Source organism: Eptatretus burgeri, chromosome 12, assembly GCF_056783735.1.
Source record: "Eptatretus burgeri isolate ZD-2024b chromosome 12, Ebu_testis_v1, whole genome shotgun sequence".
In the NCBI taxonomy this organism is placed as follows: domain Eukaryota; kingdom Metazoa; phylum Chordata; class Myxini; order Myxiniformes; family Myxinidae; genus Eptatretus; species Eptatretus burgeri.
Window position 1 is genome coordinate 77,185,981 of NC_140972.1, and position 26,610 is coordinate 77,212,590.

General features: G+C 42.3%; 1 protein-coding gene and 1 long non-coding RNA gene across 13 annotated transcripts in view; one reads left to right on the forward strand and one right to left on the reverse strand.

The window, feature by feature from the left end:
• Nucleotides 1-959, reverse strand: part of LOC147015948 (uncharacterized) — a 43,249-nt gene extending 42,290 nt beyond the window's left edge. The window contains exon 1 of the long non-coding RNA XR_015049949.1: nt 811-959. This is a non-coding gene — a long non-coding RNA (uncharacterized LOC147015948). The remainder of the gene's footprint in view (nt 1-810) is intronic.
• LOC147015949 (palmitoyltransferase ZDHHC16-like) overlaps nt 932-26,610 on the forward strand; it is a 76,003-nt gene continuing 50,324 nt past the window's right edge. For 9 of the 12 annotated variants that reach the window (XR_015049942.1, XR_015049941.1, XR_015049939.1 and 6 more), the window contains exons 1-5: nt 933-1,063; nt 11,082-11,338; nt 25,231-25,425; nt 25,522-25,610; nt 25,758-25,786. Coding sequence is in view for 8 of the 12 variants with exons in the window: in XM_085848607.1 (XP_085704733.1) it covers nt 11,087-11,338; nt 25,231-25,425; nt 25,522-25,610; nt 25,758-25,786 (565 nt within the window). In the remaining 4 variants the exon portion in view is untranslated. Of the gene's footprint in view, nt 1,064-11,081; nt 11,339-25,230; nt 25,426-25,521; nt 25,611-25,757; nt 25,787-26,610 lie in introns of all 12 variants that reach the window. The other 3 variants (XM_085848604.1, XM_085848606.1, XM_085848610.1) reach the window with 2 other exon arrangements.

Below are 26,610 nucleotides of genomic sequence, written 5' to 3' on the forward strand. Positions count from 1 at the left end.
TTTCGACATTTTGCAGCTAATAACCTGTCACTCGTACCACATCATGTTGAACATTTTTATAACTTGGTCAAACATTATCACATTGTCTCATCCTTGACTTCTGAAACAATCTACATCGTCAAATACCGCTCGTGAACCATCGTCGTCTTCAGACTTGTTTTGTTTTATTTGTCATTGCAAGACTGTGTCCGATCAAAACGAAAATTCATGTTTAAGTTCATATTTTGGTGGAGACGCCATAAAAAAAAATGTTTCGTGTTAACGGATCGAATCGATAGCATTTGTGGTTTTGGAGAAGATTTTTGCCTAAATCCGAGCTGGTTGCCATGGTGATTGCAAAATCAAAACTCGGAAACAAGCTGTGCATCAGTTGCCATTCGCCTCAACATTCCTGTGAAGTTTCATCTTAATTAGAGTAGCGATGCCGACGCTGCCGCTTCCCCCAAAATTCAGCGGAAACAATGATAATAACATCCTGATAACGATCGGAGAGTAAGCATTTGTATGCTTGGTTCCATACTTACCTTCTTCAAAGCATCTCGCCAAGAATAAATAAATATATATATATATATATATATATATTTATATATACATACTGTATATGCAGATTTATTATCTCGGATGTCGCCTATGGCTGTTGATTGAATCATTGTGCCGCTGTGCCGCTGATGCAGTGCCCCTGTTACCAGTGAGCCGGTTCTTATTTTGCCCACCACGAAAGAATGACGGGTTGAGTCATCCCACCTGGTGTTATTTAACGGAGCGACAGGGCCTCAAACTCAAGATCTTACGGCAGTCACTTTTACTCACCTTAACCGTTGAGCCAACACCAGGCTTTATATGATGTCGATGAGGAATATGGATCTGTTTCGCATGAAAGGAAAAGCAATCGCATTCAGTTGTACCATATTGACTCGTGGAAGCCGCCGTAGTTCTAGTCGCAGCCAATCAGCGTTGCGTTTACTGCGGCAGCGAACCGAAAGCTTTGCTGCTCCGTCGTCATTGGCCAGTGGGGAATCTATCGGTCCCTGCATTGAAAGGCTCAGCGAATTCCATTCCAAATGTGGGTATTCTTCATAATAGATCCATAATTAGCAACAATTTGTTTTTTTTTTTCGTTCATTCGATCCATAATTCGTAAATTCAAGGCAATGCTGTGATACGTGGGATTTGATAACCCGAGATTGCGTTTCCGAGAAAGAACATCGATCTTTTTTTTTTTCTTGCAGTGCGTGCGATCATCTTGATAAATGATTCAGTTTTCGTTAAACTACTTTCTGTTTTTATCTTGTGTAGAACTATATTCCATTGATGTCTGGTTGTTTGTTTTTTTTCTCTCTTCCCCCTCTTTTCCCCGACTCCTCCCCAACCTCCTCCCATATTTGTTGCGTTCTCATTTGGTTAATTTGTTTATTAAAAGAGTTGTGAAATGGGCAAAATAATTCTGTATCAACAACAACTCCAACAATAGGTTGAGGTTTTGAGAGGATTCGAGCTGATTTACATTTCCAATGTAAATCGACGTCTAATATGGAATAGGCAAAGCCGAGAAGCGAACGTAGACTTCTTACATTCGCTTCTTAAATATATCAAATTAAACCGTCTTTTTGCTATGAAAAATTAAATATTACCTTAACATTACCTTCACAACAACAACTACACCACCTAGAACAGGATCTCATCTGTAAAAATAAATATTACCTCAGCATTACCTTTACAACTACACCGTCTAGAACAGGATCTCATCTGCAAAAATAAATATTACCTCAGCATTACCTTTACAACAACTACACCGTCTAGAACAGGATCTCATCTGAAAAAATAAATATTACCTCAACATTACCTTCACAACGACAACTACACCGCCTAGAACAAGATCTCATCTTAAAAAAAAAATTTCCTCAACATTACCTTCACAACGACAACTACACCGCCTAGAACAAGATCTCATCTGAAAAAAAAAATTTCCTCAACATTACCTTCACAACGACAACTACACCGCCTAGAACAAGATCTCATCTGAAAAAAAAAATTTCCTCAACATTACCTTCACAACAACAACTACACCATCTGGAACAGGATCTCATCTGAAAAAATAAATAGTACCTCAACATTACCTTCACAACGACAACTACACCGCCTAGAACAAGATCTCATCTGAAAAAAAAAATTTCCTCAACATTACCTTCACAACGACAACCACACTACCTGGAACAGGATCTCATCTGAAAAAATAAATAGTACCTCAACATTACCTTCACAACGACAACTACACCGCCTAGAACAGGACCTCATCTGAAAAAAAAATACTAGAAGCGAACGTAGTATTCTTCTTACATTCGCTTCTGACTTTACCTACAACTTATTCACAACTGTATACGCAATTTCCGGTTACTTCGGCCTGGATTCGGGATCAGCGATCAAATAACGTAAATCGCGATTAAAATTTTTTTTTTGATGATGCGGGAGATATCTTTATTAAAATCAGTGGAGGAAATATACACCATGTCTGATATTATTTGGGTCTTTCATGTCTCCGACGATGCCTTTATCTCCCAGCATGCATCATTCCCCATGACAAAAACCAGAAGCAAAAAAAAAACGTAAGCAGAAGGGTCATAGCCAATGACACAGATTCACAATTGGCAGGGTATTGTGTTGTTTTTGTTGTTTCCTATTCTCTCATGTGCACGCGTTAAGTAATATTCACAAGAAAGAAATAAAACCCAATCGTGTTTATACACCACACAGCGTTTAAAAACAACTGGAAGCAAAAGGTCATAGCCAACAACACGGATTCCAAATAGCCAGGGATATTGTGTTGTTGTTTTTGTTGTTGTTTCCTCTTCTCTCATGTGCACGCGTTAAGTATGAAGCTCACTTCGTTCGCTATTCGTCTATTACTCATCAGTTTTATGTTATAGCTCGACTTTCAAGTCTTTAACGATTATTAGGATTTGTTTTCTTATTGTACGGAGTGAATTTGTTCCGTCAAGGAATCAAAACAAATTAAAAAAGCTGTTTCATTGTAATACAGTTTTATATGGGAAATCAAGATGGCAGCTACATGTGCCATGATTTTAATGATATGTCAAAGATACAAGCTAGTAAGGTCAATGAATGAAAAAAAGTCTTTGAACCTCTGGATGCTTCGATTCAAGTTCAACCATATATTCTTGACATGAACAGGGAGCCATCTCGAGTAGTGCACTTGGTTCCAGATGAAGACATAATCACACAATTCATCGATCACCTGAACGTATAGGGCAAAATCCCCCTCACGCAAGGAGCGGATAAAATGGCAATGCAGAAGTTCAATGTCCATCACCATACACCAATAGGCAAACATCTTTGACTTCATCTTCATGGCATCTTCCCACCTCTCCTGAGTGCCTGAACCCTCATGTGTGTATGCTTCATTCTTCAAAATTGCCAAGGCTAGGAGGAATACTTGGTGCATGTACCTTGTCCGTTTGAGATGGTGTTCCGGTTGTGACGAAAACGACTCTGCGCGTCCAGCGGTGAGAATGCCTGCCTTGCAGGCCATAGTTGCCATACCAGAACCTTCAGTCATTTTGCCTTCCATCGCTTCAATAACAAACTCAATATGCAGGGCACCAAGCATCAGTACGAACTTGTCCTCACTCAAGTGTGTGTCTGACCATTTACATTGGATTCGTTTTCCAATAGCGTAGATTGGCTGATCCATCCCCAGAACAGGTGTTTGCACTGGATTGAGAAACTGGATTGCATCCCTTGTAAAGGCACATTGTGTGCTTGACCATTGAAACGGATGCTGCCTCATCTGGAAACATAGGTAGCACACCAGTTATCGTCCTGGGCTTCACGGTATCTTCATGCATATGACTTGAACTGAAGCTTGCCCATGTCACCTTGTCATTATCATCAAGTTCACTTCCTTTGTTGAGAATGATATCAGATGCATGATTAATCCACGTTTTGTCTTTTGCTTTAGGCGATTCAATCCTGTCTCTCCCTGGTCTGACTGGCTTGTTGGTCTTTTTGAGAATAACATCATTGTTAGCATCGAGCTCTGCAGGTGGCACAATTGTGTAGAAGTCTGGCAATCGGGATCTCTGAAACTTGTCCACTTTGCTTATGTCCAGAGGTTCCATGACAACACCTGGGTTTTCATTTGAAACATGATTGGTCAACTTAATCAGAGTGCCATGGAACTCAACTTTTGACAAGTTGGATTGCTTGTGCTGATCAATATTGTCCATGTCCCCAGTTGTGAACACATTCTGTCTCATGTCACTTGAAATCACTACTCCATTAGTCTTGATTTGTTCACTTACTGCAGCAGCAAGACATTTGCTGACCTGCTGCTCTCTAATGTAGGTGATGGCTCGGCCGAGCTTCTCAAATACGTTAATCAGATGCTTAAATTTGCCCTCGACGTGAAGTTTCAATCCAACGTACAGGGGGAAGGGCGTTTCACGTTCCTTGCTATGTTGCATCATCTGTGCCCCAGCTAGTGTTCGCTTTGCAGTATTGAAAATCATCAGCTGAGACAGAGTACATGCAACACGTGATCTTTGCTGATTAAGATCTGGTTCTTTGTTGTTGACATCAGTCTGACTAGTACTAGTAGGACCTTGAAGCACCACATTCATGAAAGCCAATAAAGATTCTGGGATTGGTGACCTCAAACAGTCAGGATAGAAGTGTCCATCGAATGGCTTCTGTTCAAACAAAATCTGCTTGCGCAAGAACAAGGCAGTTTGAACAATCATGCGAGCTTCATTGTCGCCCACTTCATTTTCACTTTTCAGTTCAGTCTCAATTGCCTTCCCAGCAGTTTCCTTTGAACACAACATAGACGCACGACCCCTTCCTTGACTGGCTTCAATTATTTCAGGCTCAATTTTCAATAGCTGCTCTTTGAACCTAGTGGAGTGAATGCTTTTGGGGTCAACAATTCTGCCAAGGTCCTTCATTTTAGTGGTGTATATGACTTTCAGTTCGTTCAAAGGGAAAACATGCTTTGATTCAACAATATATGCCGCCAACTCTGCGACAACAAGTGGATTAAAAGAATGTTCAGATTCAGACTGTGTTGCAGATTCAGCTCGCTCCACTGATCGTGCAGCATTTTCAAGTCTGACGTAACAAGTTTGGTGGTAATAGGCGTCCATTGCATGCAAATCTGAAGCTGTGGCTAGTTTGGCCAAGAGTTATGTATTTCTGGTTTTTGTTGCCCAAGACTTGAGAGTTGAGTTGACAGCATCTGTTAAAGCTTTGTGTAGTCTCTCCCCCTCAATATTCTGTCTACACAGAATGCATTCCGGTTCAACACAACTAACAGTTGCAGTGACCATTGACCTAGTCTTTTTAGGGCTCTGCACCTCAACCTGTGCCTCAGAAGTTCTTTTCAGTTTGAGTTCAGCACGCTTCACCATCATTTGATTATAGTTCGTTCTGCAGCTTTTGTGAAACACAGCTTTGTAAGACAGCATGTTGGAGGCCTTTAGCACTTCCATACCCTTTGGCAGTGCATTCGCATTTTTGAGATCATATAAGTCCTTTTCCAATGTCTTATATGAAGTATGAAATTGCTTTTGATTGGCAGGACATCGAACATCCTCATCAGTCTCTTGTTGACACAAGCAGCACAACTTCCAGTTCAAGGACCCTTTAGATGCAGCTTCCATTATGTACTACCTTTACTTTTCAGCAGAAAACTGTACTTTACACCATGACCAAAGCCCTGAAAAATATAAAATGAAGACATCTTGGTTAATTCCTAGATGATGACAAAACTGAATGTGTTAGACTGTATTTATCTAAAATATTGTATTTATATTGTATTTATCTAAAATTCCTTGAGCTGAGAAATATGGGTATAGACACCAGATTGAATATTCAGCTTGTTTGGTTATTGAGATATTACTGATTGTACTTTGCAAATGCAGCCATTTTAAATTTTTAAGAAAGTCAATGTGACTATCAGCCGAGTTCTTTAAAATGTACATAATTCTATTCTTGGATTCAATTAATATGAATGATATCAAATTTATCCTCCTAACCTGTTCGATGATCAAGATAAGAGAAGCAAATTTCTCAGGCATTGAGATGTGATTGTATTATGTTGCTAATGGCAGCCTTTTTTTATAAATTCAATACAGCTGCCATCTGAGCTATTTAAAATTGACTTCATCACATTCCTGGACCCAACAAATATGGGTGTAGACACCAATTTTATCTTCCCAGCTTGTTTGGTTATCAAGATATCATTAAAAGTTAGTCGTGAATGGTGGCCATTTTGAATTTTCGACTTATTCAAGATGGCTGCCACCTGAGCCCTTTCAGAGTTAGTCCATATGATTCCTAGACCCAATAAAAGTGGGTGTAGCCACTGAAATGAACTCTCTAGCTGGTTTAGTTTCGGAGATAGAGAATAAAATAGGTTTTCGATGGCGGCCATCTTGAAATCCAAGATGGCGGCCATAAAAGGGGTGTGTCAGAGTGCTTCCATCAATTATTTTGATTGTCAAGGTCTAAACTACTTGTGTGCCAAAATTCACGCTTTTATCCGGATGTGCACACTTCTGCACTAAGATCCCTCACTAAGGAGGCTTGTGGAGAGAGAGAGGGAGAGAGGGAGAGAGGGGGAGAGAGAGGGGGAGAGGGAGGGGGAGGGGGAGAGGGAGAGAGAGGGGGAGAGGGAGAGAGAGAGAGAGAGAGAGAGAGAGAGAGAGAGAGAGAGAGAGAGAGAGAGAGACAGACAGACAGACAGACAGACAGACAGACAGACAGACAGACAGACAGACAGACAGACAGACAGACAGACAGACAGACAGAGACAGAGACAGAGACAGAGACAGAGACAGAGACAGAGACAGAGACAGAGACAGAGACAGAGACAGAGACAGAGACAGAGACAGAGACAGAGACAGAGACAGAGACAGAGACAGAGACAGAGACAGAGACAGAGACAGAGACAGAGACAGAGACAGAGACAGAACGGGAGGACGGACATTATTTATTTATTCTCCCCCTTATTACAGCACATGCTGATTGATATCCGTATTTCCATTGCTGAAACATGTTTAGCTTGAGGAATCTACGTTTAGCGTTATGAGTTCGGGTTGTGGCCATTGCAATGGAGATCTAATGGAGAAAGATCTCGGATGGTGACGTAGCGGTGAAGTTCTGCTTTGTTAATTTAAAAGAAAGTGGTGTAAATTTGGTGTGGGAAGTAACATCCGTTAAAAAGCTGTTGAAGAGTTTCCCCAGGTGGGTTCCTCGAGTGGGCCAATGGTCATCTCTTGAGATTGTAGTTCAGACCTCTACTGAATCCAAAATGTGGTAGATGTCACCGACATTAGACGAATCACTTTGAGGGAACCCCCTTGGGAGCCTCCCTGATCCAAAATCGAAAAATTTAAGACCGACTGATCCTGTGGACTATCGAGTAGAAGGGCTGTATCGGTTTTCAGTGCAATCAGTTGGTAAATAAGGGACGAGTAGGGATCCGAACTTTTAGGGGGTAACCATTCCAAACCTCACGGGAGCACTTTTGATCCGAAATCAAAAAAATCGAAGCCTGAGTGATTGTGGGAGCGACTGTCTTGTAATATGGAATAGGCAAAGCCGAGAAGCGAATGTAGAATTATTCTTACATTCGCTGCTGATTTTACATAAAACTTGTTCACAACTGTATACTTGCCAACTATACCGTGGTACATGTAAACGCCGCACAGCTGATGATTTTGACGCAATTTCCGGTTACTTCGACCTGGATTCGGGATCAGCGAACAAATAATGTAAATCACGATTAAAAATTATTTTTTGATGATGCGGGAGATATCTTTATTAAAATTAACTTTGGGAAGAAATAATTGAATAAATAAATAAATAAACGATCACTTCTGGTTAAGAATAAAAGAAATTAAAAGTTCCGGAAAGAGTTTCAAAATCACTCCCGGTAATGTTAAATACAAAATAAACACTTCCTGTCATGAAAAAAATCACTTTCGGAAGTATAAAATTAACTTTGGGAAAAAGATAATTGAATAAATAAATAAACACTTCCGGTCATGATCTCCCGGCATGCATCATTCCCCATGACAAAAACCGGAAGCAAAATGGTCATAGCCAACGACACGGATTCACAATTGCCAGGGTATTGTGTTGTTTTTGTTGTTTCCTATCCTCTCATGTGCACGCGTTAAGTAATATTCACAAGATAGAAATAAAACCCAATCATGTTTATACACCGTACAGCGTTTAACCACAACCGGAAGCAAAAGGTCATATCCAATGACACGGATTCCAAATAGCCAGGGATATTGTGTTGTTGTTGTTGTTGTTTCCTATTCTCTCACGTGCACGCGTTAAGTATGAAGCTCACTGCATTCGCTATTAATGTGTCATGTTTCAGAACAATCAGCCGGGTGATAATGAAAGAGTAGAAAAAAAATAGCAAAAAGTCAACGGACGGACAGACAGACATCCAGACCCATTTTATAAGTTCATCTCTTCGAGAATCAAGTTCAGATGACCTAAAAACAAAACGAAACCCATCATTATTATCCCCCTGCTTTTTGGAAAAACAGTGGAAATCGATGTTGTTATCGGGTTCATCCGTCCGTCACGCTATCCCCTAAACCTAAACGGTTGGGCATAAATTCACCAAACTTGGTAGTTATGATCACCACATGGAACGAATGTGCTCGGGCAATATCACTTTTGGCCCCGTCCCCTAGGGCGGGGTCAAATGGTCAACTCCAAAAAAATAAGAAATTACAGACACATTTAAAAACATTTTTAATGCAACTTTGTATATGCTCAGAATGACTCAGAGTCATTCCAAGTGGAACATTGAGGCATCTTTCAACCTTGCTTTTGGTGGGAAGTGTGGGGATTTGCCTGGACATGCCATCGACTTCGCTCTCGTTAAATATTATTAACTGAATAACGTATATGAAAAAGAGAATCAAATAGTCGTAAATTTTGCAGATAATCAGAATACAATGAGCAAGATAAATTTCAGGAATATTCAAGACTGGGGATATTAAAATTGCAACCTCATGGTCGTCAACCCTATTTGTGTTGGAAAAGGGGTTGAACAATAGAGAGGTGAGATGAAATGTTGGTCACCACCAAATGTACTAGCTCTTCAATGATGGGAAGTTTTTCTGCCATGTTTAAGGACTTAAATGGTATTTCTTGGCTGATGGACAAAGCTTTAACTTCCAGCTAATTTTCATTACATCACTGCGAATTTCAAAAGAGGAGAAATAAAGTTCTAGGATGCTGTCATAGCAGATGGCCTACCTATAATATGTCATGACTTGATATTATTTTTGTTGTTGGTAAAACAATACAACACAACCATGGTTACAACAAAGGGGGGAACATAAGTAGAAATTGTCAGTTGTAGTTATATGCAAGGTTTTGGAAAATAAACATGTAAATGGGAAGTTATTTACAAGGTTTGACAACGAATCCTTCCTTTTCTCCAATGGCCTGATCTCAGACCATCAATTCGGATTTAGACCAGGTCACTTTCCCTGAACATGCTGCTTCGGCTCTCACAACAATGGATGGAGGCCCTCAATGTCACACAAGAGATCAGGGCCGTCTCTCTAGACATACCTCCAGCTTTCAATGCAGTCTGGCATCCTGTCTTACTCTCCAAACTATCTGCCTATGGCATCTGAGGCCAATTCCATACTTTCACCTACTCACTTCCTCTACTCTCGTAGCCAACGTGTGGCTCTCAACGGAATCTTTTCGTCTCCTTTTCCTGCCAAGGCTGGAGTGCCCCAAGGCAGTGTCTTGGGCCCAATCCTATTCCTGATCATCTTCAACGATCTTTGTCTTTCTGTAAAATCCTCTTTATCTCGTTTCTGATGACTCCAAACTCTGCTGTAACATCTCTCATCCCTCAGATAGGCATGCAGCAGCCTCTTCCCTCTCTGCAAACCCCCATTTAAATGTCCTCCACCGCCCCCCAAGTAAATAAATAAATATTCCCACATATTTTGATCATTGTTTCAAAGCTCTGTGCCCCTGTTTTCCTCCCACTGTTTGTCTTACTCATTCCTCTGAAGTGGATGTTTGCTTGGATTGCTTTAGTGTCATGGAGGGTGAGTGTGCTCATGGATTGGGTGATTTGGTTGGGGATTTGTGGATGTGGCAAAGGCCTGATGGGCCTATTCGCTTTTGTTTCAAGATTTTCTGGTAGGTACCGTACTTTATTGTCCACACACTTTCAAAATAAAAAAAATTAAAAATGGGGATATTGTAATCAGCTCAATCTGTCCGTCGGTCACACTATCTGCTCCTCAACAGTTGTGCAGAAATTCATCAAACTTGGTAGTTATTTCACCACATGGCAAGAAGTTGCGAGAGCTGAATCATTTTGGCCCTGCTCCCTGAGGCCCTTGGGTGAGGTTAAAAGGTCAAATCCCCCAAAATGCAATTGCAAGCATATTTTTGAACATTTTAAATGAAATATTGTTTATGCAATCTACATTGTGGGCCGCATGAAATAGGTAACGATGTTTTGGATTTCAACCCTGGTTCATTCCCCAGGGGGTGGGGACTTAGGGTTACAGAGGTCATAACATTTGACTAAAAAAATTGATATTGGGTCATTCCGAGTGGAACTTTTTTGCCATCTTTAAACTCTTCTTGAGGTGAGAAGCATGGGGGTTTGCGATGGTGCGCCATTGACTTTGCTGTAGTTTAGTTTTATGAAATCATGTAAATGTTGCAAAGCATTCAATATTTGAACCAAGGTGAGTATGTTCCATCTGAGCTATTCTGTCAGTCTAATGTAATGTGTACATTTTATAATGTAATATGTACATTGCAGAGCATATTTTGTTTTGAGACCATCAAAAAAAAGATTTTTTTGATGGCCTCAAAACAAAATATCTGTGTATCAGTGTTGTTGCAACAAAGTGTTTAATAAGACTTTTGTTGTGTAAGTTGGTGCGTTATAAAAAGATAATGAGGTAGTGATGAGCAATTAAAATATCTTCAGAAAAGTGCACCCATCACATTATAACATCTTCCACACATGTCCTCTTCTATGTGTTCTTTAGAGTGAATGGTGGGGGTGGCCATGTGGCCAGGCCACCTGGCTGGCCGCCTTGTTCGTGCTGCTCTGCAAAAAGCCCTGTGGCTTTTCCCTCGCCATTTCCCTAGCTTCTGGCGCCATGTGCCAGCACGCTGGGTGTATACGTGGATCTGTACCAAATCCCTGTTCTACAACACTTTTGGCAGTTACGACGTGGTGCTGGACACCTTGCTTGAGCCACTTTTCTGGCTTGTGGAGTGGCTGACACGCTGGTTTGGATTGGTACGATTTAACTTTGTGGACCCCCTTGACTCTGTTATAACCCTTAAAACCCGAAGAACCCTAGGAACCTATAGACCCCGTTAGAACTCAACTACCCCATGAGACCCTTTGGAACCCAAATACCCATAAAATATAGACCACCCTTTAGAACCGTTAGACCCTTTCTACCTGTAACGACTGCTAGAAGTTATCCTTTACACTCTTTGGAACTTCTAAGATCATTTGGACCTTTTCAGACCCTTTATACTGCTTAGATCCCTTGACCCTTTAGACCCCTTAAGACCTTTTAGACTCCTGAAGACATTTACACCCTTTAGACTGCTTAGACCCTAACTACTATTAGAAAATACTCTTTGGATCTTCAAACCTCTTAAGACAATTATTGACCCTTTGGATCACTTTGACCCCTTTAAACATGTATACCCATTAGATACCTTAGAACCGTTAGTCTTCCTCTTGCAATATACAGACTCTACTTTTTTCAGCAAGTAATGTGCAGTCTCCAGCCACCTGGAGGGTGGGTACACTGCTCGGTTGAACATAAGTTGCATATTGGGTCACTAAATTGGTTCACCAATCAAAACCTGGAAGCCTATTGTTTTTGACGTCATAAGGTCACATAAAATCATCAATTTTCATCCTATTAACTTGAAATTTGAACAGGATTTTCACATTGGGTCACAAACCTGGTTCATCATAATCAGAACAATCGCTTGAGCCTTTTTGGCATGTCAACGGTTTCCATGACAACAGTTTCGCTCTATTATAATCAAATGGGCCTTTTGTGAATTTGTTATTACAAAACCTCAGTAATTTTTCAACATATCACATTTAAAGTTGCACAGCTTATTTTTACGTATGTGTAGTATATGTGAGGAAGAGATACCGGGCGTAGTGGCGTGGGCTTGTAATCCGGCTACTCGGAGGCTTGGGTTGGAGGATCGCTTGAGGACGGGAGCTCTGCTCTGCGCTGGGCCGTGCTATAAGAGGGTGGAGGGCAGACCGGAATCATGGCGAAACCCAATCCTTATCCCTGTGTCGTAAGAAGCGACCAGGGTTGTGTCAGGAAGGGCATCCGGCATAAAACCTGTGCCAAATCAGTATGCGGATCATAACGGATGATCCGCTGTGGCGACCCCTAACAGGAGCAGCCGAAAGAAGAAGAAGAAGTATATGTGAGGAAGAGCTTGTCAAAGGTCAAGGTCAAGCCCATCCAAAACATGTAAAACACTTATTAGGCCTCAATTACAAGGGGTAATTCATTGGTGGAACATCAACGCAGTATTCTTTGGAGCCTTCCAATCACTGCTTTTTGGGTGAGCACTCCTGAAATAATACTACAACTGTATAAAGATGACTTTGGGAAAAAAATCTTTACCTTGTAGAATATCTCTGTCTTGAACATGATTTGAAACTATACAGTACTGTAGGTCAGGTATGGGAGCATGTGCCAGAGCAGTATTATTATATACTCAACTATCCTAAGGTTTCTGGACTTCAGACCAGACTTTGGTGGGTTAAACGGGTTTTATGAGCGCTCAACCATCCCACTTCTCTCAAAGCATATTTCTCGTGTGGGCAGTAATTCTAATTGTCTTAAGGCCTTCGAGCATCTCCATAGCCAGATAACATAGCTCGCTCTGAGGGGCGTTTTGGATGCTGTGTCCATAATAATCTTCCTCTTTCCTTTTGGGATGCCTAAGAAGACAAGGGATTTGCTGATAGATGTATTTTACATTCCTCTACTGCTTATTTCTACTGGAAAGTAGTTTAGAGACCATCGTCTATGTTCACAATCGGCTATCAGGTCTTCGTATTTCCCTTTCCTTCTGGAATATGCAAAGGACAGGTTCTCCTCTGTCGGGACTGTCAATTCAGTCATGATGGCATTCTTTGTTACTGCCGAGTGGATGGTGATATCAGGCCGTTTGTCAGTTTCCATGGTTTGTGGAGGGAACACTTTTGGCTTATGTTCTGCATCCATCAGAAGCATCCAATCATTAGCCTTCTGTAGGATGTCCTATGTTTCTACCTGTGAATGTGGCAAGGCTGAGTTGCTGTAGGATGTACCATCAGCTGTATGGAATGTAGCAATGGGAATGGAATTTGGTTTTGATACAATATGGTCTTCTTATTTGCATATTTGACATAAGGAGCCAGACCTGATGCAGTCGCTCTTAGCGTTTTGTCATGGTGCCAGTTGTATCTTCCATTTTGGAGTAGTTGCAACCATTTAAGATGTGGAGCAGTTTGCAGTGGCGATGATGACGCAGTTGACACAATCCAAGGTTGGTTTTGCCCCACAATCTCAAATTGGCTGAGGAAGGAAGTTGGTCGTGCATAGCCGTTGATGAATGACAGCAATTCCGGTATCTATACATAGAGGAGTTTCCTCCATGACATATCTGTCTGTATGGTGGAATCCCATCTCAACCACTGTCCTTGTTTAGCACATCCATACAGGTAGACCAACATGTCTTCCTCATCGTTATCCTTTACCGAATTAGTAAGGCATTTCCTGTGTTCTCTCCTGGTCATGTCTCTTAAGATCAGTGTTTGGTTTTTCCTGCATCCGAAACCTGCTCGGTCAGTTTGACCTTGGCACATCTTATTCAGGGTGAGGTATCGTCCCTTCCGTTCTAACTCTTTCACACCATTACACCTAACCTTGTTTTTCTTTGTTAATTAACACTCTCTGTCCAGTATTTGGATCTTTGCAACCCTAGAATGTTTGTTAAGGTTTGCTGCACCTGTTTTTGCTTCAACCAAATTTGTTATGCATACCATTCGATCATGTAAAACACTTGATAGGTCAAACTTTCGAAATTACCAAATTGCTGTCTCCATGGTAACTATTGTTGATTTGGATTTCTCAAGTATCATGCTATCTATGCATGACATCTTTCTTGTTATTATTGCTTGATTATTGGAAAGTGTTTTTAATGTATTTTTTTTAATTTTTTTTTTAATTTTATGGCATGTCTTGGACTATATTGAGCATCTCATTCTCATAACATTTTGAATGCCCTTCTTACATATTGTTGTGGGAATGCTTTCAAAGGAGTAACTTTGCATAGTATAGCAATAGTTATTTCCATTATTACATGTATTATAATAAGCATGAGGTAATTTTATTGCGGTATAGAATATGGGTCATTTTATGTGCAGAAAGTTGTTGTCAACCGTCCCCCACGTGTCTAAAACCGCTTTCCCTTGACACCCTTTTGATGTTCTTTTCTTTGTAATCTATCCTAAACGTGCTTTAAACGATCAATGCAAAACCTAAGATATATGATCGGCTACATTTGGTCACGTTTGATTTAAAGAAACTGATCCGAAACACAATATGGCTGCTAGTAACATTGTATTGCAGAAAGTAGGCAATATCTTCAAAAATATGAATTATAGACGTCTTTGAGGTGCACCTTAATATCAACTTGGGCTAATTTTGATGCTACAGGAAGTGACACCAAACTCGGATTATGGTGAATCTTGACGTCTCCCCGCCAGGGTTTAAAGGCACGAGCCCATTGTCCTCCTTTCTTCCCAACTCCTCCATACTCCAACGCGTTTCAGGTGTTGACCACCACGGCACAGAGGCGACTGACTGAAGCTCCAGACCATCGGAGTCCATAGCATAGAGTCCATAGCAGTTTGTGACCATGAACCATCCCAATGTTGGTTCACTTGTGGTCCCCTGCGACGAGCGCCGACTCAGCGCCCAGATCCAGTCCATTGGATCTGCACAACTGACATGATGGGCAAAACCATCTGCCCAGAAGAGTGTAGGGCACGGTTCTCATTGAGATTGCTGGGCCAGCACGTTTAGCACACAACGACCCAGTAGTTAACCATGTACGGCTCGGCCAACCCAGTTCAGGAGTCTGAGGTTGCCGATGGAATGACTGTTGTCGACCCCCACAGACTCCCCTGAGAGGGCCATGTCACACGCAGTGAGTCACAAGCACTGTGTCTCGAAAACTAAGGCTCTTAGACAGCAGGGAGTTGCACCACTGTGAACATCATGTTAATATTACCTGACCTATAATGTGTACAACTATTCTAAATCCAGCTCTTACTTTTACATTGATACATCCACTCCACGTTTTTGGCAACCAGCCAGGTGAGCTACAAGACCATCCATTGGGACCATACTCTGTACAGAGCATTGATGCTGCCGAAGCAGCCTCCTGGGCTATTCGGCGCAGTCCTGGACATGTCGCACTCCAACACAGGATACTCAAATAGCTCAATCATCCCAGCAAGCTGGTACTTATTTTGCTGACCTCAGAAGGATGAAAGGCTGAGTCAACCCCACCTTGTGTTAATTAAACAGATGAAAAAACTGGATTTTAACTCAGAACCCTGGGATCCCAAGGCTACAAGACCATTGGTCCTCTATTTTTTTATTGTCATGGGGGTTGCAAATAGACGTGGCTGACTGGACACAGACTGGCATATTGGTCAAGACTAGCTGTCTTTGTGCTTTGTGCTGAGCAACAAGTCTTAGAATTACAACTGATCTTTTCTTCCCAACCCCCTGAAACCACCAAACTTTAGGTTGGTCTTTTTGCCATTCCAGTCTGAGCACTTTAATCACAATGTGGTTACCATAGGCTCAAATCCTAATGCCTGAACTGTTAAAACAAATTCTCCTCTCCTCCTCCAATGTCCACGTAATTTAAGTGAGGTAAACCATTGCCCTTGTATGATATTTTGACGGTTCTGTGAAAACATCATTACCCGAAGCAATGGCGCACAATATATAACAGTTCCCGAGTTAGTTATTTAATTTTTACTTGTTTCAGATCGTCCTTCCCTATTGTGTAATAGGCTTTATGGGTCAATATGCGTTGAGGGATTAGATAGGGTTTTCCCCATTCTTTCCCACTTTCTTCCCTGCGCACGAGTAATTATTTTATAGCCGGCTTTGTAAATGCAAAAACACAGGAAAAAGTCACAGGGGGCAATCACATACTGGGAGAAATTAGCTTCAAACCTTACCTAATTAACTCAGCACCGCTCCCCGTGCGGTGACATGTAGCAACTTAAGCTGACAGTTTTCCCGACTTAAATTACATTGACATGTCTCCTGCTCCTCCACAGACCATGCTACTCTATACAATCTAACCTTTGCTATGAAATTCCTCCATTTACCCCACAAACTTAACAGTATATTCATTGTAAATAAACCCCCTTGTCTTCACCGTACCATGTACCTTTCTTCATGCTTTTTTTTCATGAACTCCATATTAATTGCAATTCATCCAGCTCGTAGCGTCCTTTTCTCCATTGGTCCAGCAAAGTCAGCATGTATTGTTAGCCAGGAAGTTTTACTCCATCGATTGGCTCTACATGGTAGCTGGTACGTACTTGGCAGCTCCGCTTGGCTACACATGATTAGATAAGATAAGGCAAGTACATATCGAGAGTATAGGGGTGGGGGGCTGTGGGGAGGGGGTAGGGGGTAGGGTGGATTGTTGAACTGTATTACTTATTTTTGTATTCTTGCCCCATGTGTTCAATACACTTTAAAACCACTTGGTCTCTGCATGAATTCAAGTGTCTCTGATTCCTATGAGTAAGATGGACACGTCCGATAAAGGACAGATTGGGTTCGGGCAGATATCGCCCAGTGCGAGGACTGTGCCTGCATCCGGTGACTTCGCTTGGTTGACATTAGAGTAATGAATGCACGGCCCCAATTGGCTCGCCGTATCAATTGGCTCGGTGGTTCCATCGGAGTGCGGTGTCGTGGCAAACAGGCCTGTAATCTGACTCGGAGCAACCGGATGAGATGGTCATCGTGATCACTTTGACCCAGTTGCTGTAACAAGATGAATGAACATCTTGAATGAACAAGACAACTGAATGAACAAGATGGCTGTAACAGTATTGTCTCATCGGAGGCTCGCAAATACAATATGTCTCAGTGCCGGCTTCTTTGATTCCACGAGCAGCCGAAAGGTGGTGAGCTGAACTGCGTTCAAATATGAATTACACTGCACTCTGATTCACCTTACAATTCCCCAAGGTTTTTCCCAATTAAGCCAAATTTGGCAGTGGAACGCTTGAATGGGAAAATTTATCTTACTCTTATAAGGCTTTTTTAAATTGAGAAAAGGGATACGGGGAGAAAAGGTGGATGGGACGTGGGGAACCGAACAAACCAAGGGACATGACAGACACTTAGTCATGGCCAAAAATATTGGCACCCTTGCACTTTTTTCAAAGAATGCACAATTTTCTTTAAAAATATGTTGAAATTGACAAAAGTATTTGGTATCCATAATTCCTTATTTCACTGTTAATATTACAGAAACATTGTTTTTGGTTCAGAACTTAATATATCCTTTTAAATCAGAAAATAAAAAGAAATGGAATTGACAAAATTATTGGCACCCGAGACTTGATATTTGGTATCACAGCCTTTGGACAAAATATCTGCAGTCAAGTGCTTCCTATAGCCATGAATGAGCTTCCTACACCTCTCTACTGGCAGTTTAGCCCACTCTTCTTGTGCAAACTGCTCCAGTTCCCACCTTCTCCCAACTGCTGTTTTCAGATCTCCCCACAGGTGTTCAATGGGATTTAGATGTGGACTCATTGCTGTCCACTTCAGAACAGTCCAGTGTTTTGTCTTAAACCATTCCTGGGTGCTTTTTGAAGTGTGTTTGGGGCCATTGTCCTGCTCCAAGACCCATGACCTTTGACGGAGACCCAGCTTACTGACACTGGGTTGAACATTGCGCTCCAAAATGTCTTGGTAATCTCCTGATTTCATGATGCCATGCACACACTCAAGGCACCCAGAGGCAGCACAGCAATCCCAAAACATCACTGAACCTCCTCCATGTTTGATTGTAGTGAAAGTGTTCTTTTCTTTGTTCGGCTTCATTTTGTTTTCTCTAAACATAGGGATGATGTGCTTCACCAAAAAAGCTCTAATTTGGATTCATCTGTCCACAGGACATTCTCCCAGAAGGATTTTGGCTTGTTCAGGTGTGTTTTGGCAAACTCCAGTCTCTCTCTCTCTCTCTCTCTCTCTCTCTCTCTCTCTCTCTCTCTCTCTCTCTCTCTCTCTCTCTCTCTCTCTCTCTCTCTCTCTCTCTCTGTCTCTGTCTCTGTCTCTGTCTCTGTCTCTGTCTCTGTCTCTGTCTCTGTCTCTGTCTCTGTCTCTGTCTCTGTCTCTGTCTCTGTCTCTGTCTCTGTCTCTGTCTCTCTCTCTCTCTCTCTCTCTCTCTCTCTCTCTCTCTCTCTCTCTCTCTCTCCTGTCGTACCTTCTTTCTGAAGGTCAGCTTGAATCTGTTTGGCAGTTGATCGAGGTGCTCTCTCCACCATTCGAACAATCCTTTGCTGCAATCTTCGATCAAGTTTTCTCTTGCGGCCATGTCTAGGGAGGTTGGCAACAGTGCCATGGGCCTTAAACTTCCTGATAACATTGCGTACGGTGGACACAGGAACATCAAGATCTCTGGTGATGGACTTGTAGCCTTGAGATTGTCCATGCTTGGCTACAATCTTGTGTCTGACCTCCTCAGACAATTCTCTGATTTTCTTTCTTTTCTCTATGCTCATTGCAGTCCACACAGTGATACAAAACAGCAGAATGACTCCTTTTCTCTGTTCAAAGTGGTTGAATGAGTGATTTTTATATTGCAGGCACCTGCAACTCACCACAGGTGAGTTCAGTTCCAAAGTAAAGGAGAATCATCTACTTGAAATCTAATTATTTCAAACAACTTATAAAAGGTGCCAATAATATTATCGAGGCCATTTGAGGATTTCTGTGTGGAATAAGCTAAGATTTAGTCATTTTTGGGGGTTTTTTGGTTTTGTTCCACTGCAAACAAAAGAAATACATTTGTGGATACTAATTTTTTTTTTCAACCATTTTCTGCAAGAAATGGTGCATTAATTGAAAAATGTGCAATTGTGCCAAGATTTTTGGCCATGACTGTATTTGGAGAGGGGGGTATGCAAACTTTTATACTATGATAAAGAAACAAACAATCCGAACCCAGCTATAGTGCCGCACACAAACCTCTTAATAACAAATGTGAAGCAGCTGAGGACTTTACAAATGCACTACTGTGATTGGTGGAACAGGAGCATGATCGATAGCTGGTGGGACAGGAGCACAATTGATGGGGCAAAAGCGTTGCCACGGGAGTCGTGTTCTGGATTGGGTCATGCAGCATGAAGGCGTTCTCCTCCTCCTTGGTCCAAGACAGAGCAGAAGAGAACAGGAGACGAAACGAGCCAGTGAGATGAAGAAAGCAAGAGCGATTGGGCCCAGATAGCAAGCGCGTCAGTTTTTACTACTCCGAGACCGCCCACCACTCACTGGTCTCCATTGATTGCTGCTCGGGATGGGGTGGCGCTCTTTCCCCTGCATTCATCCCACTTCCCTCCCCCCACCCCAATCTAGAATTTTCCCACAGCTATAAGCTGCAGAATGTTCCCACAGCCCACAGCTGCTTATTGCAGTCTGCTGTTTTCAGTCGGATTTGGCATACTTTTTCCACTTCGCATCTCGCCACCATGGCTGGCTCACAATGGCTGAACACTTCGTGATCTGAAGCATGACGCGCTTCCGTGTCTTAAGAAAGTCCCCCACCCGGCCCTGCCTGCTTTACAGAGAGGTTTCATGCACAAAGCTTACCCTGTCTATCTATCCTAAAGGTTATACTCACTGCCCTTCCCCAGTGAACATATTACGTACAACTTAGCCGAACAGGTCCCTGTTTCATGGCAATCAAACCTACTCGAAACACAGTCCATACTCGGGGCTTACTACATTGTGACTATGGATCCCTCCACCCTCCCCCTCCCCTCCCCTAATGTCACAGTATGTTTGAGCTGTTATTTGTTGCTCCTGCCAATTTGTCTACTTATTGTGATAATGTGTTGTTATTCCTCTTTTAGTCATGTAATCTTCTTTCTTTTCTTTTTTTCTCTCGAGAATTGCTTTTGCCTCACTTCAAAATATATTTTTTCATTTCCATGCCCGTTGTTGTTGACATTTGGCAATTTCATTGTGTACAATACAAGCACATCAATTCTTATTTGATTGCTTAATTACGTATATTTGCTCAGATTCACGTCATGTTCGTTAGGAACAGCAACAACAAAACCGACTTGAGATGGGGAGAAAAACCTCAAATCTAAAAAGCCTGCTTGTATGAACTTCTCAATAACATAACTACTTCACCGATATTATCTCACAACAAACTGTGCAGGCATCAAAGGAAGAAGGTTGTTTTTGCCTCATTTCTGAACATTTTTTATTTAATTTCTGGGGGAGGGAACAATTGAAGCTGTGCCTTGACAACCCCATAGTAACCACAGACATTAAAAAAGATGCCTTGTCAGACTTTTTTTCTTTTCTTTTTTTAATTCTAAGAAGTTTGTGTCATCAAGGTATTAACGTTTTTGTACATTTGTCTGATGCCAGGCCATTTTACATTAATATTGATTGGCTTGTTCATCTTAAATTTTCTCTTTTAAGATGAATAAGCCAATCTTTTGTTCTGAGCCTCACTGTATGATTTATCACCCATATTTGAATATAAAAATTACTAAGCCTTGAATAGATAATAATATGGAAATGATAGAAAGCTCCAGTGGCTTGCAAAAGTATTCACCCCCTACCAATAATGCCACATTTAGATGAATTATGAATGATGTAGAAACAATTTTTCCAAATGAACTATTATATTCATAACTGGAGAGATCAAACGAAACACTGTTATAGTTGAAGGAGGTTACATGTCATGAATACCTGCAAAAATCATGTACAAATCAAAATTCACTGGTTGTAAAAGTATTCAGCCTCTTTGGTCAGTATTGGTGGAAGCACCTTTTGCAGCAATGACTGTTACAAGTCTTTTGGAGAGATCTCGACCAGCTTTGCACAGTGAGAGTCTGGGTGGTATGATACATCTTCCACTTCTTAATGATGGATTTCACCGTACTCAAAGGGACAATGAGTGACTTTGACATTTTCTTAAAACCCTCTCCTGAACGGTGATTCTCCACCACTTTATGTCTGACTTCTTTGGAAAGCTCCTTGGTTTTGATGCTTGCCTTGTTTGTTGAACAAGTGAGTTGTAAAACTCCTTTGATAAAGGCCCAGTTACACCTTGACGTTTTAGCCAGCTTATGCCGATTTTTGAAAAATTTGTCTAAAACGCTGGCACACGTCGAATACGTTATGGGTAAGTTTTGGAAACATTGAGAGCACGCTGAAAAACACTGCCATACGTCGTAATACGCTGGCTTTCATTGTTGTACTTTGCGGTTGTCCTCAAATTTTAGCATGCTTGAAATGTTACGACTTATGCCAGCATACTACTCACAAGTTCCGCTACGCTGGCCATGAGTTGTAGGCACGTTATGCGATCGTTGACACACGTTACTTGTAAGTTAATCATAAGTCGACACACGTCGAGGTAATGTTTAGCGTTCCCGAAACTTATTTATAACCTATGAGTAACGTGTTGTAGGCACGTTACGCGATCGTTGACACACGTCCACACACGTTACTTGTAAGTTACTCATAAGTCGAAACACGTCGAGGTAATGGTTAGTGGCAGTATTCCAGACTCCCTGGTTTAAAAAAAAAATTCTTTCGGTATGACGGTGATGTTGACACTTCGATTTCTAGTGCAGTTATGATTTAAATCGTTGAGCGGCAGCCTATTAATTATATTATATTATAACCGCACTAGAAATCGAAGTGTCAACATCACCGTCATACCGAAGGACAAAAAACAAAAAAAAACAGGGAGTCTGGAACACTGACGCTAACCATTACCTCGACGTGTTTCGACTTATGAGTAACTTACAAGTAACTTTTGTCGACGTGTGCCAACGATCACATATCGTGCGTACAACTTATTCCCATCGCATGCGGAATGTGTGAGGCATACGGCAAGTACGTCATAAAATTTTTAACACGTTTAAAATTTCAAGACGTACTCCACTTACTACAACATATCATAGCGTACTTTAGCGTTCTATTCACGTATACCAAACTTACCCATACCGTATTCAACGTGAACAGCGTTTTAGACGCATTTTTCAGAGGTCGGCATACGCTGGCAAGATCGCCAAGGTGTGACTGCGATGTTGACACTTCCATTTCTCTGGCGGTTATGATTTGAATCGTTGTGCGGCAGCCTTTTAATAGGCTACGCCACGTGATCGTCGGCGATACATGCAGCACGCTATGCATAAGTTAGACTATCGTTGGGCAGAGGTTGTGAACGCCGACAACAGGCTAAGCATTCGTTGGTATAAGTTATCTATAAGACAACGAAACGTTCTGTGTCCGTTACTAATATGTTATGCATACGACCAACTCGTTATGAATACGTCCGAATCCTCAAAAAAAAAACATCAAAAGTTCAGCGTAAGCCAGCGTTTTACATACATTTTGATAGGTTGCCATTGCTGGCTAAAATGTCAAGGTTTGACTGGGCCTTAAGTGGAAGAGCTTAATTTTAAGTTAAACCACTGATTACATACAGGTGAACCCTATTACACATATTTTGTAACCTTTCAAACAAAACAATTTCTTCTGAAATGATTTAGGGTTAATTAGGCAAAGGGTTTGAATACTTATGCAACTGAGAGTCATCTGATTTTCTCTGCTGATGTAATTTATTCACATTTTATCTGCAGTTTTTTTTCGCTTTCTCACTTTGGAGTAGTTTGTGAAGACTCTATAGTCTATATATTGTTTGATTTGACATATATGTATGTATGTATATATATATATATATATATATATATATATATATATATATATATATATATATATATATAATGAAATAAGCTTAGGTGGCATCAAAATGTGAAAACATTGGAGGGGGATGAATATTGTTGTGGTTGAGGAAATTCGCAAACCACCATTCAGGTCCTGTAGGTGAGATATCTCTGTAAGTACATGTGTCGTTAGCCCAAACCCGTAGTTTAGAGGGAATAAATGTGATTCATTCGGGCTGCGACCCTTTATGATAGCCGTTTTTCTGTTCTATTTTTATTTTGAACCAACCACGTCTCAACCGCCATCACACAACAACCACCAACCGCAACGCCGCTTCACAACAACAACAACGCCAACAGCCACGACCTTTACCTTCACAGCACACCATCCCGCAACCATCACATCACCGCCATTCCAAGAGTCACCGTGGCCAGGGACCGCCACTTTAGACCCTCCACCACCTTCGCCTCTCCTTCTGCGGCCATTCCCGCACCGCTTGTGGGCACCGAGCGTCAGGCTCTCCTGGACTCGTACAGGGCGCGTGCCGAGCAGCGGGTGCAAAAAGCGGCCTTTCCGAGGAGAAGTTGGATCAGGAATGATACGCGCCCACTTCTGATCCGTCCTATCAGCAAGCGCGGGGCGATTTGGCCCCGCCTTCAGGCGCGTTGGAGTAGAATCGATATATACAAATTCGAGGATCAGGGGAGGTTCACGCCCACTTTTCCTCCGTCCAATGGGCGAGCGTGGCTCCGCCCCCGAGCTCATCCTGATCCGGAAATTTGCATATGGGTTCTTCTGCCGTACTATAAAGCGCCGAGCGCGGGGCGAATTCAGTCAGTTTTCGGTTTTGGGCTCGGGCGAGTTGGAGAAGTGTGGCAGCGGCAGTCAGTTTTGGGCTCGGGCGAGTTGGAGAGGTGTAGCGGCGGCGGAGTGTGGCAGCAGCAGTTAAGACGGGTCTGGAGGAGAGTCAGTCTGTCAGGGTTCAGAGTCTGTCGGGGAGCTGCAGAGTGGGGAAGCCGGGAGCGCGGTCGAGGTCGCAGTGGAGTCGCTCGTCGCGGGACCCAAGCAAGCCAGCTATCCTCTTTCCCCAGAGCATCAACAATTCCCCCCTTTTTCCCCCCCGCGCTGAGATAGTGCGGAAAGGGGACCCCGTTCCCACCCGATTCCAAGCAGTGCCAACGAAACTCGCAGAGGAGCGCGGAGTCGGGGCACCGCCGCCACATTTGCGGCTCATCACAAGACGGGTAGGCTCCGCCCGGTCTCGCGCCCACAGGCCCCGTCTGTCCCCTTGTCGTTGAGGGGGGCCCTTTTCTTTTGCTTTTGAGTATATGTGTTGTCGGCGCCGTCTGTGAAGTAAAACTGTGTAAGTGTTGCCGTGTGCTCGCGTAGTCGGTAGTATCTCTGCATTGTTGTGTTTCTTTTGTTGCAACTGCTTTTGGTGCATAATTGTTGTAATTGTATATGTGTGCTTTCCGTGTGCCGCGGAATAGATGTGCCTCATGTTGAACTGTTTTTCCCATTTCGCTTCGTCTTTTCTTTAATTAAATCTCCATCTTACTTCACGTAAAGGGTTGGTAGTGGGCTAAATACGCCCGATAATTAATCAGAACCGTTGAGGTCGACGATATAACACCGCTCGGTTATCCCGATAGTACGGAACGGGTCGCTTCAGTGGCCCGTGTCCGGAGTCGACCTGCGGCGAGGTGCGATCGCCCGGTCTACCCTCCGTGTGGGTACTTAGGTCGGTCGAATTTGGCGAACAACCCTATCGCACGTGGGGGGCCGATTGGCACGATCGTGGTGAGGCCGAAAGGCCCACCCGTGACTAGTTCCCGGCGTTAGTCCGAGAGGGTCACGACGGAATTGTCCGTCCGGTGGGCGACGTGCCGCGATTCGAGTTACGTGGCCGTTCGCACGCCGGCGGGCGCGAATTCGCAACAATATGTTTGCAGGCCACTGCAGCTGAATGACTAGCAGGTAAGAAAAGAAGAACAAATTTAGATTCATTTGTTTCTCCTTTCCAATTAAGCACTGTGTTTTGATTGATTATGTTTGTTGAATTAGTCGTTTTAATTACTTGCATTAACAATAGTGGTTGATTGTTTTTTTTTTCTTCCAGGTATTTGTGGTAACGGTGGTCATCCTGATGGCCGCAGTGGTAGCTGTGGCCTACGTCTGTGTTCTTCCACGCATAATCCGTACCTACGATCCATCTATCTCTGCTTTGCTCGTCCTAATTTCTCATTGGCTACTCCTCATGATAACATTCCATTACTATCAAGCACTGACAACATCTCCTGGTCACCTACCCTTGGTAAGTACTGTGTAATTAAGTTCTTTTTCTTGCATTTAAAAAAAAAAAACCCAAATCAATAAAATTTGGAAATTGTAATTTGTTTCTTGTTTGCAGGGACGCATGGATCTTCCTGCTGCGTCTATTTGCAAGAAGTGTATTGCTTGGAGGCCACCCCGTGCACACCACTGTAGCATATGCAACAGGTGAGCATGTCACAATAACTCTATTTAATACACAGTTTGCGAAACACCCAAGGTGAGATGGCAGCATTTAGGCATGCCATTCTAATTTCACACATTCTGGCTGTTGTGGAATTGGAGTTAATCTCTAACTGTGAAATTCATTTCCAGGTGCATTTTGAAGATGGACCATCATTGCCGTATCCTCAACTTTTGCACCACTTCCACACTAGAATTCCATGCTATAATTTTTTTTTTTAAGGCTTGAGAGACATACACAGATAAATATCTTGCCTGAGTCAGTTTGCTAAGTAGAGCTATTTGCAAGTTTCTGAATATCTCTTAACTAAGCAAAAGACTTTTGGGAATACATCTTGTTTATGGTGATATAACTTAAAACTCGCTGAAGGGCCCATCTACAACAGGCACTTAAGTACTGTTCACACATACATGATGTTGGCTTAATTGTTAGGGTGGTGGGTTTGGGATCCGAGAGTCCTGAGTTCAAATCCTGCTCGGCTGTTGAATTAATACCAGGTGGGGTTGACTCTGCCTGGCATCGAGTAACAGCTTATTGGGGTAATGAGCCATTTCAGTATCCTGCGTCAGAGTGGTGACCCGTCCAGGAGTTTACTCCTTAGCCAAATGAAATTGCCCTGGAAGCTCCTATCCACCTCATGGCATGAAATGAATGTTTTTTTTATTCATATTATTATTATTATTATTATTATTATTATTATTGTGATTATTGCTATGGTCATTACGAGAAAATACTACCCGGGGTGGCAGCGGGAGAGAGGGGTGGGAGGAGGGAGAAAGGGAGAGAAAGAGAGGGGGATTGCAAGTCACAACTTGGTGTTTGCAGTCTCACCACGTGCGCCCATATGCAAACCTTCCTTCCTTGTTTTATTGATTTATTTTGCATCACAAACCTTCCTGGGAGTTCCCTGAATCCAACGTCGTTGGTTTCATTGAAATCTGTTAAACCGTTCTCAACTTATCGTATGGCAAACGATAAGCCACG